At 39.4% G+C, this 15,762-nt stretch overlaps 1 protein-coding gene and 1 pseudogene across 4 annotated transcripts; both read right to left on the reverse strand.

Annotated features, from left to right (window-relative positions):
• Positions 1 to 1,808: 1,808 nt before the first annotated feature.
• On the reverse strand, positions 1,809 to 4,777 carry LOC116122038 (EID1-like F-box protein 2). Of its 4 annotated transcripts, none has more exons than XR_004126822.1 (4): positions 4,641 to 4,777; positions 4,470 to 4,524; positions 2,654 to 3,523; positions 1,809 to 2,470 (listed from the first exon to the last, which is right to left on the reverse strand). XR_004126822.1 is itself a non-coding variant. In XM_031407947.1 (4 exons), exon 3 carries the CDS (start codon positions 3,502 to 3,504, stop codon positions 2,758 to 2,760), a length of 747 nt encoding a protein of 248 aa, XP_031263807.1. In that variant the 5' UTR covers positions 3,505 to 3,523; positions 4,470 to 4,524; positions 4,641 to 4,777; the 3' UTR covers positions 1,811 to 2,462; positions 2,739 to 2,757. The 4 variants fall into 4 exon arrangements, 3 of the variants coding, with proteins under 3 accessions (XP_031263807.1, XP_031263806.1, XP_031263805.1); XM_031407947.1 differs by having other exon boundaries at positions 1,811 to 2,462; positions 2,739 to 3,523; XM_031407946.1 differs by having other exon boundaries at positions 1,818 to 2,470; positions 2,739 to 3,520.
• A 5,471-nt stretch (positions 4,778 to 10,248) lies between these two features.
• On the reverse strand, positions 10,249 to 10,976 carry LOC116122037 (annotated as a pseudogene).
• Positions 10,977 to 15,762: the final 4,786 nt, after the last annotated feature.

Here is a 15,762-nt window from a genome sequence, read left to right on the forward strand (position 1 = left end):
AATTAAAAAAATAGACAAATATTTCTCAAATAATGTGCCAAACAATATTTGGGGAATAGAATTGGGAATATGGGTAGAAATAATAAGCCAAATGGAGCCCTAACCTTCGGTTAATCGTTTGGAGAGTATTGTTGAACCTCTCCAGGTAATCCGTCATAGCTGGGTCAAGCTGTAAGCTCGAAGGAATGTCTGCTGTAGCACTATGCTAAATTGGGGGCACTTCAGGAGAAGTGTCATCCTGTACCCGGGGGACCTCCTCGTTGTTGGGGCTAGCTCGCTCGGTTTCGAAACCACGAGCCATTTGCTAGCTAGCGAATAGACTCGATTGATCAGAAAATTCCTGATGAAAAGCAAATACTAAATAAGGCCTTCTTTCTAGCGCCAAATTGTTGATGCTGGATTGTGACACCAACTATTCGCAGATGCTGGATTGTGACACCAACTATTCGCACGTGCGAAGTGCTAAGCGGACTTAGAAATTACACGTGAACTGGAAAATGAAACAAATAAAAGGGAGACGATTTTTAATGTAGTTCGGATGCTCAAAGTGAATCCTACATCCACTGTCTTTTTATTTATGAAAGAGTACAATCGGGTTGCATGCAGCGATCTAAGAGAACAAAAGTACAAAGAGGGAGAAAGCGTGTTTTTGTTATCAGAACTAGAATCCTGAAAAATAGAGAGGAGTCATCTATTTATAGTAAGAGGCTTTTAGGTAATGATTATGAGTCTGCAAGCGGGCAGGTGCCGTACAGTTTCTACCCTGCTTCCCATTGGCCAGTTGCACGGAAGATATCCTTAAATCGCGTAGGGCTTGGGTAAGTGGGTGACTCCCAGCCACTCACTCGCCGAGCCTTTACCTGTCAAGTTGATGACAATCTTACTCATTCTGTCATTGGGCGACATGGTAGCGCCTAGACGGCACAATACCTTTCTGAATTCTGATTGATCCTTGCTGACGTAAGCCTGCATCAGCCCTGATTTTTTAGGCATAACACTTTTGATGCAGTTTATGGTTCAACCCAGTGTGCCTTTTCTTCTTTAATTCTCTGTAATTGATTTCTCTTTAAGTCCCCTTACCACCATATCTACTAAATTACCAAGATTTTGCGGAGTGGCATAATGACTAACTGTCAAAAGATTCATTTGGAAATAAGTCTTGGAGTTTTGAGGAGTACAGGTGAACTATAGGTTTAGGCTCTTTTTAAGGGTATCCTTTTGTGCTTCAAATATATAGGCTTTTTTAATCCTATATTTCGGCATAGGCACTACACCAAGAGAGCATATACCAAATCACCCTTAAGATTTAAATCTCAGGAGAACATGCTTTAAGAGACTTTTTGTTTTTCTTTTCTTATATGCCCACAAATCCTTTTCTTATTCATTCACCAAAATCTGAATTGGGCTCACTACTAAACTTTACATGTTCGAATATCAACCGACAAAGGAGATTTGAATCTTGACCTATTGTTTCAAAAACTTATTCCATCACAGGTGTTGCAATTCCCAGAACAAGACCATGTCTAAACCTTTAATACATTTTTAACCCAAAAATATTTCATATATCATCATCAAATGTCACATTAAGACATGATATTCGCTTGTCTCATGATTGATTAGTTGTAAATTCATTCTTTATAAAGAAAACTATAAGGAAAACTCTAAAGAGAACGGTAATGAACTGGCTGAAACAACAGGAAACAAAATGGGAGGACCTGCTCAGCCACTCCGTGCACATTTATTTTGCTGGAATGAGATGGCAGAAATATGAATGACTAAACTCTTACTTAGTGGCACGTGATCAATTATGAGCATGTCCAAATAGACTGGAGATGGGCAGTGCCCAATGACATTTCAACATAAATATAGCAAGGTCTTGGTGGCAAGGATAACATAATATAATGGAGTGGGCTCAAAACTATCAGAAAAGGTCGATGTTCAAACCCTCATTAATACGTCTCTGTATTTTGTCAAGCAATTTGAACGTGGCGACAAAAATTAAATAAGATATAAAACAGAAAGTGACACTTGAATCCGCAGACTTATCGTCATGGCAACTTGGAGCTTGGGTTGCAAAAGAAATTCACACCTACTTAAAAAGAAATTTTTGCAGAGGATATCAACAAGGCAACTGATTTATCATTAACAGGAAATCTATATGAATTATTGCAGGGCCAAACTGTCATCCACAAAAATGACCATACATAAACACAGGGTATTACAAGACATAACCTGTTGAGTAATGGATGTTTTGAAAAGTAACGGTTAGCAATAATTCTAACCCGTCACAAGGAAACATTTCGTTGGAGCAAGCAAGACTCGAGAGCACTTGACCCAGGAGTCGAGACCAGACTGATCATTTGATTCAAGCTTGTAGAAAATGAGGTTGGCTGACCATCTTATCGGATGTCTCACTTTCTAAAATTCTTGTAAGAATCCATTAGCAGACACTAAATCCTTGCCTGCAACACTAAGCAAAATGCCAATAAAAAAATAATCTTGTCAGGGTGGTGCTACAAATTTTAGCAGGTAAGAAAACAAACAAACTACCTCACAATTATAATTTTCCACTTTATGCAGAAGATGATTAAGTCAAAAAAGGCATGAGAGTCTTAGGTATTTATCAAACAAGGAAAGAAAGATCTTTTAAAACCTGCATAGTGATGAGTACGATTTTTTTAAGCATCCCAATTCCTCACTGACAAGATATGCATGAGATGGTTGCTGCAAGTAAGTACCTGGGATCTATTCCAACTACTACTCCCGCTCAGATGCCTCCTCTGAATCAGACAAAGGTAAGAGGGTGCAAATCCCAAGCATATGGCCATTGAGGCACACATAATACTCGATGCAATCCTCGTAAGCACCCAATCTGCAGGTGGCACTCTGTGGAATCATTTTGGCTTGCAGCATGCTCCACAACTTTGCCTTGCAATAAGGGCATACTTCTGTTGGATGAAGCTGGGCCCTCCTTTCAATCAGCATTTTCCTAACCTTTGACATTGAGAATGACTTAAAAACTCCACGGAAAAATCCTACATCCCCTTCCTCCCCTTGGTCTAGATGCTCGCATGGATCAGATACATACAAGATATCTGTTCTGCATTGTGGCAAAAGAAAACTCTTTCCTGATGTCCGAGAGAACCTGGTCCTGTAAACAAAGTGGCCAGGGATCTGAATGCTATTGAACAAGCCACCCTTGCTACATCCTGAACAATAAATAAGAAGCTTCCCGAGTGCCCTCCAATTTCCATCAACACTATGACTCCCACTAGATTGCAGATCAAGCATCATCTTTGGAGCCCTTGTTCGGCAAAACTCCTTCCATAGCACTCGCTTGGCAAGATCGTTAAACCATTTGCATACACAGGACAGAGTGGCAATAAGCTTGGGGTTCCAGTTCAATTGTTGAAATACTAGGAAAATCACATCTTCACTAAGATGTCCTTTCGTGCATTGACAGCTTGCTGAGTGTATGCAACGATACTGCTTGGTGATAATCATTGTTTCTACTATCCACCTACAGAGAAAGATAATGATAATGACTGACATGTATAAGTCAACCTATCAAAGGGATTAAAGTGGCTATGACTAAGCATCAGTTTATTTAGGCACACTCCAGTCTTTACCTGTAATGTGTCCATTTAAAATGAAAAGAGAATAATTTCCTGCTTAAAATATAATTTTATGCAGAGGGACGCCTCAAGCTACTCTTGGGAAAATCCTTCTTCCATTATTGTTACAACATTTCTTTTCAACTAATTCTCACAGCATCCATAAAAAAATAAACCCAATAACGGTAAAGAAAAAAGAAATGGTGAAATTACAATCTGAACATACAAAAAGACCACAAGAATCAAAGCACACCAACAGTGAACTAAATTACTAAGGAATCGCCTTCGGGCGAACATCGAAAAGCACCTAATCAAATGAACTAAAACAAGGCCTGACCAAGTCGAGCAAGTTAGAGTTAAGTAACACAAAAGAACTCTAGAGCTATTGTACACTTTATGTCACACACATACTCCAACAAAATATCATGGCTTTTAAGTTTCAATCAACGCACATCAAACTTCATAACATTTGTTTATTTCCGTCAATCATCCACCTTTTTGAGAGCCTACACACATATCATGAAGTAGGTATTTTTGCATTTCAATAGAAAAATCTTTTTTCTTCAACAATAGAAAGCTATAAATCAATGCATGTTACTCAAAGCCAAAATCTCATATCCAGAAAACCACTTATAAAAAATTGACATCATTGTCAAAGAACCCACAATAAACTCAAGCAATCAACCAATCCAAAGAGAACCCACTTCACAACTTCCCTTGATAATACTAAATCAACATTAAAAAACAAAAATCTCCAACAAATTAAACCACATCAAAACCAGCTCAAACAGAAGCAAACAAGCTGAAACTGAGCTAGATCGTAAATGAACATGAAATCAAGACCCGACTTTTCACCTCAGCTAATGAAGTTCCTTGCATGCACAGCCTCAAAACCCTAGAAAAACCATCTCTGCACAAAAACGAAAATATTAGGGCTCTGCATGTGCTGAAATACCAAACCAAACAAATTAACCAAAAAAAATAAAAATAAAAAAGACTTTAAAGAGCAACAAATTCCCAACTCACAAACAAAGAAAAGTTGGTAAATTTCCACTCCCCACAAGGGCAAATTAGTCAAAAAGAATTTATATTTACAGAGGAAGATAGAAAAATGCAGAGAAATTGCAGTGTGATAGAAGCGAGAGAGAGGGCTTTGGGTTCCATAGAGAAGAAGAAAATGTTAAATATTTGAAGGACAAGATATGTTGACAGGTCAGTTTTTTAATCGAAGGAACGACAAATGAGAGGACGTCACGTGGACTGATGAGCACGTAGACGATTACGTGGCGGTGCATAGGCGGCAAGTGGGATCCACTTTGTCTTATCTGTCAGCGATCTGATTGGAGGTGACTTTTTGAAAAATAACGGCAACGTATTTGACTGTCATCTACAGTTGTTACTGTTGCCGTGTCGGGACTGATGAAAGGGTAAGTGCTTTCATGTCCACAGAAAGATTCTTAAACCCTCGTATTTATCCACGTGTCAGAACACAGAATTTTTGGGAATTTTTTCCTTATTTTGAGGTTTTTTTTTTTGTATACGTTGCAGATTATCATTGCTTGTTTGTATTTTTCCTGGAGGATGCACGCCTACCTTACACTTTATAATATTAATATTAATTATTTAAATATTAGTATATATAAATTTTAATTATATTGATATAATTTATTTATTGAAAAAGATTGGATTATATTTAAAAAATACTACATTTATATCTCAATCTCACAACCTTCTCTTACAACTCTAACGTGGTAGCTGAGTTGACACTGTCACGTCTATTAACGACTTTGACTAAACATGAACGATCATTCCTTATAAAGGAATGATTATTCGTCCTTAAAAAAAGATCGTTCGTGTTTAGTTAAAGTTATTTAGTGTCTTAAGTGTGATGAGAGTTAACTAGAGGTGTTCAAAATCGGTTAACCGAACCGGTTTTTTGGTTCGAAAAAATTTCCGAACCGAAATCGAACTGGTTTGGAGGGAAAACCGGTTTTTCATTTAACCATTTTAAAAAAAGCGGTTAACCGGTTTTCCCTTTTTTTAATCAAACTTTTATTTTTTTTATTTTTTCCTAAATTAAATTGTAAATATAAATAATACATATCCAAATAAAAATTAAACATTAATACATATCTATTGACCACTACTAATAATACATTAAAATTTTTTTTATTTAATATATAATTTTTTTTATTTAATATATATATAACCGCTTTTTATTTTTTCCCGAATCGAAAATTCGGTTTTTTGAATTTTTCAAACCGTAACCGAACCACTTTTTCGGTTAACCGGTTTTCCGGTTCGATTCGGTTTTTGCATTTTTTTGAACACTTCTAGAGCTAACGTGGCAATTGTCAAATCAACTACCATGTTGGGATTGTAAGAAAATGTTGTGAGATTGGGTTGTAAGCGTAATATTACTTATTATATTTTTAAATTTATAGATTTTTGTAATTTAATAATTGCTAAATTTAGTTGATATATTTTTAACATCAAAAATATTATCATGCGATGGGATAGTTTTACTTACAACACATTATTCTTGGATTATGATCCAAAGGTGATTTGTCAATCAAAGGATACACTATCGTAACATTTCTAATTATAGAATAATTTTAACATATGATCTTAAATATAAAAAAAAAAATATATATTTTTTTATTTATAATAAAAATTTCTATCATCTTTGCACTACAAATGTCACCAAGTTAATATTAATTAGATTGACATCTAAAACATGATTTATTGTGATTTTATGCATAAATAAAAATTATTTTAAAAGGAGTTGAGTATTTGAGAAAGTATTCTTAAAAGGAAAATAATACAGTTACCGAAGGATGTGCACCGAATGACATGACGCAATCCTGACTGTCGATTAATATTAATTCATAATTAATCGACGGTTAAGATTACGTCACATCATTTGGTGTACGAATTCTGTGCACATCTTTCGGTAACTGTAGCATTACTCTTCTTAAAAACCAGGATAACATCAAGAGCAGACAAAAGGTTCATAAAGATGAAAATGTTAACATGATGTCTTGAGGAAAATCTAGGGCTCTTTTTGTTGTTTTGTTTTGGATGAAGAAGTGGGGCAGGTGAAGTGGAGTTATCAAATGAGCATGAATTGGTTGAATTTAGAAGGAAATGGATGTGACTAAAAAACATGATTGCAAAAATCCTTACTCTTCCCATTGGTGGTCAAATCTAACAAATCCAGAAATTTAAAAGTGCAAAGCAAGTGGTAAAACTAGGTTTGGTAGGTCCTCTTAGTCTCAATTGTGTGCCGACTTTGAAACTGGAACTCCCATCGAATCCTATAATTTACTGTAGTGCGCGCGACATAGGCCTTCGCCCGTTTTCGCACTTTAGCATGACCTACAGGCGTTTTGGCGGTAACACCGCCTTGTCGGACTCGGGTGGTACGACTTGATCCAAACAATCCAGGGTCGTTTGTTTTATTATGTGATAGGATTTTGGGAATAATATTGGATAGTTGAATAGGGACTATTACGAGGTAAAATTTAAAAATTTATAAAAAAAAACCCTTAGGTTTGCTAATTAACTAAACAACCAAAATATTAAAAATTTTATAAAATGACAAAAACACCCCTACCACTGCCGAAGTCTAGCTTAAAAATTGCATTACACCACAGACCGGTCGGATCTGGCAGGTAAGGTGTTGATATAGACTTTTCCGGCCAGATCTACGGCCAGATCTGGCAGTCGACGGCCGCAAATGTCAATTTTGGTCGTCGTTGTCTGTCAACGATGGCCAGATTTGGCCATCACTGACGGCCAGATCAGTGATTAAGGCCATTTCCAGGGGTGGTGTAGACCGTTGTGACAGATTCCGGCTACCACCGGTGGTGGTTGCCAGAATTTGGCAAGTATGGTGGGTGGGGGTGTTTTTGTTAATTTTTAAATTTTTGGGGGTATTTAGGAAATTAATAAACTTAAGGGGACTAAAAGTAATTAAAAAATAGACAAATATTTCACAATAATGTGCCAAACAAATATTTGGGGATAGAATTGGGAATATGGGTAGAAATAATAAGCCAAATGGAGCCCTAACCTTCGGTAATGTTTGGAGAGTATTGTTGAACCTCTCCAGGTAATCCGTCATAGCTGGGTCAAGCTGTAAGCTCGAAGGAATGTCTGCTGTAGCACTATGCTAAATTGGGGCACTTCAGGAGAAGTGTCATCCTGTACCCGGGACCTCCTCGTTGTTGGGGCTAGCTCGCTCGGTTTCGAACACACGAGCCATTTGCAGCTAGCGAATAGACTCGATTGATCAGAAAATTCCTGATGAAAAGCAAATACTAAATAAGGCCTTCTTTCTAGCGCCAAATTGTGATGCTGGATTGTGACACAACTATTCGCAGAGTGGATTGTGACACCAACTATTCGCACGTGCGAAGTGCTAAGCGGACTTAGAATTACACGTGAACGGAAATGAAACAAATAAAGGGAGCGATTTTTAATGTAGTTGGATGCTCAAAGTGAATCCCATCCACTGTCTTTTTATTTATGAAAGAGTACATAGGTTGCATGCAGCGATCTAAGAGAACAAAAGTACAAAGAGGGAGAAAGCGTGTGTTTGTTATCAGAACTAGAATCTGAAAATAGAGAGGGTCATCTATTATAGTAAGAGGCTTAGGGAATGATTATGAGTCTGCAAGCGGGCAGGTGCGTACAGTTTCTACCCTGCTTCCCATTGGCCAGTTGCACGGAAGATATCCTTAAATCGCGTAGGGCTTGGGTAAGTGGGTGACTCCAGCCACTCACTCGCCGAGCCTTTACCTGTCAGTTGATGACAATCTTACTCATTCTGCATTGGGCGACATGGTAGCGCCTAGACGGCACAATACCTTTCTGAATTCTGATTGATCCTTGCTGACGTAAGCTGCATCAGCCCTGATTTTTTAGCATAACACTTTTGAGCAGTTTAGGTTCAACCCAGTGTGCTTTTCTTCTTTAATTCTCTGTAATTGATTTCTCTTGAGTCCCTTTACCACCATATCTACTAAATTGCCAAGATTTTGCGGAGTGGCTAATAATAACTGTCAAAAGATTCATTTGGAAATAAGTCTTGGAGTTTTGAGGAGTACAGGTGAACTATAGGTTTAGGCTCTTTTTAAGGGTATCTTTTGTGCTTCAAATATATAGGCTTTTTAATCCTATATTTCGGCATAGGCACTACACCAAGAGAGCATATACCAATCACCTTAGATTTAAATCTCAGGAGAACATGCTTTAAGAGATTTTGTTTTTCTTTTCTTATATGCCCACAAATCCTTTTCTTATTCATTCACCAAAATCTGAATTGGGCCACTACTAAACTTTACATGTTCGAAATCAACCGACAAAGGAGATTTGAATCTTGACCTATTGTTTCAAAAACTTATCCATCACAGGTGTTGCAATTCCCAGAACAAACCATGTCTAAACCTTTAATACATTTTAACCCAAAATATTTCATATATCATCATCAAATGTCACATTAAGACATGATATTGCTTGTCTCATGATTTGATTAGTTGAAATTCATTCTTTATAAAGAAAACTATAAGGAAAACTCTAAAGAGAACGGTAATGAACTGGCTGAAGCGACAGGAAACAAAATGGGAGGACCCGCTCAGCCACTCGTGCTCATTTATTTGCAGGAATGAGATGGCAGAAATATGAGACTAAACTCTTACTTAGTGGCACGTGATCAATTATGAGCATGTCCAATAGACTGGAGATGGGCAGTGCCCAAGACATTCAACATAAATATAGCAAGGTCTTGGTGGCAAGGATAATATAATATAATGGAGTGGGCTCAAAACTATCAGAAAGGTCGATGTTCAAACCTCAATATACGTCTCTGTATTTTGTCAAGCAATTTGAACGTGGCGACAAAATTAAATAAGATATAAAACGGAAAGTGACACTCGAATCCGCAGACTTATCGTCATGGCAACTTGGGGCTGGGTTGCAAAAGAATTACACCACTTAAAAAGAAATTTTTGCAGAGGGATATCACAAGGCAACTGATTTATCAAACAGGAAATCTATTGAATTATTGCAGGGCCAAACTGGATCCACAAAAATGACCATACATAAACACAGGGTATTACAAGACATAACCTGTGAGTAATGGATGTTTGAAAAGACGGTTAGCAATAAATCTAACCGTCACAAGGAAACATTTCGTTGGAGCAAGCAAGACTCGAGAGCACTTGACCCAGGAGTCGAGACCAGACTGATCATTGATTCAAGCTTGTAGAAAATGAGGTTGGTGACCATCTTATCGGATGTCTACTTTCTAAAATTCTTGTAAGAATCCATTAGCAGACACTAAATCCTTGCCTGCAACACTAGCAAAATGCCAATAAAAGAATAACTTGTCAGGTGGTGCTACAAATTTTAGCAGGTAAGAAAACAACAAACTACCTCACAATTTAATTTTCCACTTTATGCAGAAGATGATTAAGTCAAAAAAGGCATGGAGTCTTAGGATTTATCAACAAGGAAAGAAAGATCTTTTAAACACCTGCATAGTGATGGTACGATTTTTTTAAGCATCCACTCCACTGACAAGTTATGCATGAGATGGTTGCTGCAAGTAGTACCTGGATCTATCCAACTACTACTCCCGCTCAGATGCCTTCCGAACAGACAAAGGTAAGAGGGTGCAAATCCCAAGCATATGGCCATTGAGGCACACATAATACTCGATGCAATCCGTAAGCACCCAATCTGCAGGTGGCACTCTGTGGAATCATTTGGCTTGCAGCATGCTCCACAACTTTGCCTTGCAATAAGGGCATACTTCTGTTGGATGAAGCTGGGCCTCCTTTCAATCAGCATTTTCCTAACCTTGACATTGAGAATGACTTAAAAACTCCACGGAAAAATCCTACATCCCCTTCCTCCCCTTGGTCTAGATGCTGCATGGATCAGATACATACAAGATATTGTTCTGCATTGTGGCAAAGAAAAACTCTTTCTGATGTCCGAGAGAACCTGGTCCTGTAAACAAAGTGGCCAGGGATCTGAATGCTATTGAACAAGCCACCCTTGCTACATCCTGAACAATAATAAGAAGCTTCCCGAGTGCCCTCCAATTTCCATCAACACTATGACTCCCACTAGATTGCAGATCAGCATCATCTTTGGAGCCCTTGTTCGGCAAAACTCCCCATAGCACTCGCTTGGCAAGATCGTTAAACCATTTGCATACACAGGCAGAGTGGCAAAAGCTTGGGGTTCCAGTTCAATTGTTGAAATACTAGAAAATCACATCTTCACTAAGATGTCCTTTTGTGCATGACAGCTTGCTGAGTGTATGCAACGATACTGCTTGGTGATAATCATTGTTTCTACTATCCACCTCACAGAGAAGATAATGATAATGATGACATGTATAAGTCAACCTATCAAAGGGATTAAAGTGGCTATGACTAAGATCAGTTTATTTAGGCACACTCCAGTCTTTGATTGTAATGTGCTCCATTTAAATGAAAGAGATAATTTCCTGCTTAAAATAAATTTATGCAGAGGGACGCCTCAAGCTACTCTGGGAAAATCCTTCTTCATATTGTTACAACATTTCTTTTCAACTAATTCTCACAGCATCCATAGAAAAAACCAATAACGGTAAAGAAAAAAGAAATGGTGAAATTACAATCTGAACATACAAAAAGACCACAGAATCAAAGCAGACCAACAGTGAACTAAATTACTAAGGAATCGCTTCAGGCGAACATCGAAAAGCACTAATCAAATGAACTAAACAAGGCCTGACCAAGTCGAGCAAGTTAGAGTTAAGTAACACAAAAGAACTCTAGAGCTATGTACACTTTATGTCACCACATACTCCAACAAAATATCATGGCTTTTAAGTTTCAATCACGCACATCAAACTTCATAACATTGTTATTTCCGTCAATCATCCACCTTTTGAGAGCCTACACACATATCATGAAGTAGGTATTTTGCATTTCAATAGAAAAATCTTTTTTCTTACAATAGAAAGCTATAAATCAATGCATGTTACTCAAAGCCAAATCTCAGATCAGAAAAAACCACTTATAAAAAATTGACATCATTGTCAAGAAACCCACATAAACTCAAGCAATCAACCAATCCAAAGAGAACCCACTTCACAACTTCACTTGATACTACAAATCAACATTAAAAAAAAAAATCTCAGCAAATTAAACCACATCAAAACCAGCTCAAACAGAAGCAAACAGCGAAACTGAGCTAGATCGTAAATGATATATATTTTTAATGAGTTTTAGTGATTATTTTACGAGTATACTAGCTAGAAAGAAAGCATTACACTAGAGGTGGTGTCGATGAGCTGATTGATCCTGGGCAAAAGGAAACTGTCATTTGGAAGGAATTTGTTGAGGTCAAAGAAATCAACGCAAGTTTGCCACTTTCCGTTGGATTTCTTCACCAAAACCGGATTGGCGACCTAACTCAGGGTAATGAGCTTCCCGAATACACTTGTTTGAGAGGAGCTTATCCACCTCAACTTCAAGGGCAACATAGCGCTTTGGGTCCATTGCTCTTCTCTTTTGGCGAATTGGCTTGACTGCGTTGTCGACGTTAAGTGCATGACATATTATATTCGGGTTGATCCCGATCATATTAGCATGAGTCCATGTAAAAATATCGATATTCTGTCTGAGGAAGCTCGTTAAATCTATAACGAGCTACGGGCTGAGATTACTTCCGATTCTTAATACTCGCATCGATTCGCTCTAAGACGCTTTTATTTCCCCACACCCCGTCGGAGTGGAAAACTTCATCTTCAAATGATAAATGGAGGTGAAAGCCTTGAAACTTCGTAGCAGAGGTCGTCCCAAAATACCATTAAAAGCAGACGGATAGTTTACTACTAAGAACTTCATCATCTTGGTCATTTCGTTGGTCTCACCCAAAGTGACGGAAAGTGTGATTGTTCCTTTGGGAATCAGATGATCCCCAATAAAACCATAGAGAGGGATAGAGGTAGGCTTCAGATCTGCCTCGTCCAACTGCATCTCCTTAAAAGCTCGCTGAAATAGGATGTTCACAGCGTTGTCATTGTCCACCAACATCCTGTGGACTTTATACCGACCTATTTCAGGCGCGATGACGAGTGCATCCTCATGGGGATCATGCAGTCGCATCGCGTCTTTCTCTGAGAAGGTAATCTCTTCTTCTCTACGATCCTTAGCGGGTTGCGACGCTGTACTCATCACACTCACGGGATCATGGCAAGCTTCCCGAGCATACCTTTTCTGGGCACCTTGAGAATTCCCCGCGAGGTGCGGTCCTCCAAAGATGATACCCACGAAGTAGAGACCCTTACGACCACAATGTTTCTTCCTTTGTTCCTCTTGATCCTTCTCCCAAACGGGAGTCGAATCATCAACATACTCCTTGAAGTGCCCTTACTTGATAAGGTCTTTAATTGCTTACTTGAAAACCCGACACTCATCGGTGTGGTGCCCATTATCCCGATGATAACAACAATATTTCTTGTTGTTTCTTGCTAAATGGGGATTGTTCATGGGCGTCGGCTCTCTAAGCAAGCTAGCCTTTTCTGACTTGTCCAAAATAGCCAATACTAACACATTCAGAGGAGTATATTGTTTCTTGTCGCGATTGCGATGAGAAACCTGGGCATAGGATTTCTTGGGCTCAAACCGTTGCTTCTTTCTCTTCTGCTGATCGTCATTAGCCCACCTGCGATCAGCTCTTCTACTATCCTACCCCTGGTTGGGAGCATTGGTCGAAGGACCGGGGTCGTGGCGATTGAGAGCGGCCACAAAATTCTCTCTTTGAAGATACTTCTCCGTAAGGTTGTAGAAGCGGGTGAGGGAAATGTCGTCCTCAGATTACAGCTTCTTCCATAGGTCAGTCTGCGGGTGAACTCCTGCAATAATGAGAGTCCAAATAGATTCTTCAGGTGTGTTAGCCACCTTGTGCAGCTCCCTGTGGAACCTGTCAATGTAGGACTTGAGGGATTCATTCTTTTCCTACCGTATGTTGCTCAGATAGCTCAACGGCATTTAGAACTTCCTGTTCGCCCAGAAGTGTCTCAAGAATAACGAGCTCATATGCTGCCACGAGTTAATAGATCCTGGCGGAAGAGATATAAACCAACGCTTGACGTGGGCAGTTAGGGTCACTGCCAAACAGCGACATTTGGCCAAGTTGGAAACTTGGTGAAGCTCCATGAGGTCGTTAAACTCATAGAGGTGATCCTGCGGATCAGAATTCCCATCGAATGCTCATATATCGAGCATTCTAAACCTCGACGGGAGAGGAGCAACTAACACTGCAAGAGAAAAGAGAGACGCCTCAGCGACCTGCCCGCGCTCATTTTGCTGAGCTCTAAGCTGATCTAGTACTCGTTGTAACTCCTCAATCTGAGGCAGCGCAGCTACCTGGGGATCACTTTCCGCAACGTGGGTTAGACCCTCACGATTACGGTTGAGGAAAGACCATAGATCGGACTCTTCCTCACCTCGGTCAGAGGTTCCGGCATCTCGACACACGCTGACTGGAGTTATATGAAGACAATGAAAGGTTCAGGGAGTTAGTCTGACCTCCGCGGTTGTTAGAACCGACCCATGGTTGCTGGGGGTTTTCCTACTTTGTACTCTTGTAGGGGTGCCCATGCGATGTGGCATGGGACGGTTCATGATGCAACTGGTACTTGCTGGTCCGTTGGAGCCCTTCGACCCACTATTTGCCACCTGTTTTCCCTTGCCTTTTGCCACTGTAGTGCGCGCGACATAGGCCTTCGCCCGTTTTCGCACTTTAGCATGACCTACAGGCGTTTTTGGCGGTAACACCGCCTTGTCGGACTCGGGTGGTACGACTTGATCCAAACAATCCAGGGTCCGTTTGTTTTATTATTTTGGATAGGATTTTGGGAATAATATTGGATAGTTGAATAGGGGACTATTACGAGGTAAAATTTAAAAATTTATAAAAAAAACCCCTTAGGTTTGCTAATTTAACTAAACACCCAAATATATAAAAATTTTATAAAATGACAAAAACACCCCTACCACTGCCGAAGTCTAGCTTAAAAATTGCATTACACCACAGACCGGTCGGATCTGGCAGGTAAGGTGTTGATATAGACTTTTCCGGCCAGATCTACGGCCAGATCTGGCAGTCGACGGCCGCAAATGTCAATTTTTGGTCGTCGTTGTCTGTCAACGATGGCCAAGATTTGGCCATCACTGACGGCCAGATCAGTGAATTACAGGCCATTTCCAGTGGTGGTGTAGACCGTTGTGACAGATTCCGGCTACCACCGGTGGTGGTTGCCAGAATTTGGCAAGTATTGGTGGGTGGGGGTGTTTTTGTTAATTTTTAAACTTTTTTTGGGGGTATTTAAGGAAATTAATAAACTTAAGGGGACTAAAAGTAATTAAAAAAATAGACAAATATTTCTCAAATAATGTGCCAAACAATATTTGGGGAATAGAATTGGGAATATGGGTAGAAATAATAAGCCAAATGGAGCCCTAACCTTCGGTTAATCGTTTGGAGAGTATTGTTGAACCTCTCCAGGTAATCCGTCATAGCTGGGTCAAGCTGTAAGCTCGAAGGAATGTCTGCTGTAGCACTATGCTAAATTGGGGGCACTTCAGGAGAAGTGTCATCCTGTACCCGGGGGACCTCCTCGTTGTTGGGGCTAGCTCGCTCGGTTTCGAAACCACGAGCCATTTGCTAGCTAGCGAATAGACTCGATTGATCAGAAAATTCCTGATGAAAAGCAAATACTAAATAAGGCCTTCTTTCTAGCGCCAAATTGTTGATGCTGGATTGTGACACCAACTATTCGCAGATGCTGGATTGTGACACCAACTATTCGCACGTGCGAAGTGCTAAGCGGACTTAGAAATTACACGTGAACTGGAAAATGAAACAAATAAAAGGGAGACGATTTTTAATGTAGTTCGGATGCTCAAAGTGAATCCTACATCCACTGTCTTTTTATTTATGAAAGAGTACAATCGGGTTGCATGCAGCGATCTAAGAGAACAAAAGTACAAAGAGGGAGAAAGCGTGTTTTTGTTATCAGAACTAGAATCCTGAAAAATAGAGAGGAGTCATCTATTTATAGTAAGAGGCTTTTAGGTAA

The sequence above is a fragment of the Pistacia vera genome, unplaced genomic scaffold (assembly GCF_008641045.1).
Source record: "Pistacia vera cultivar Batoury unplaced genomic scaffold, PisVer_v2 Contig130, whole genome shotgun sequence".
NCBI classification, from domain to species: domain Eukaryota; kingdom Viridiplantae; phylum Streptophyta; class Magnoliopsida; order Sapindales; family Anacardiaceae; genus Pistacia; species Pistacia vera.

Excerpts from the sequence above, each read along its gene's own strand:
- LOC116122038 (XM_031407947.1), bottom strand. The coding sequence starts at position 3,504 with ATGATTATCACCAAGCAGTATCGTTGCATACACTCAGCAAGCTGTCAA.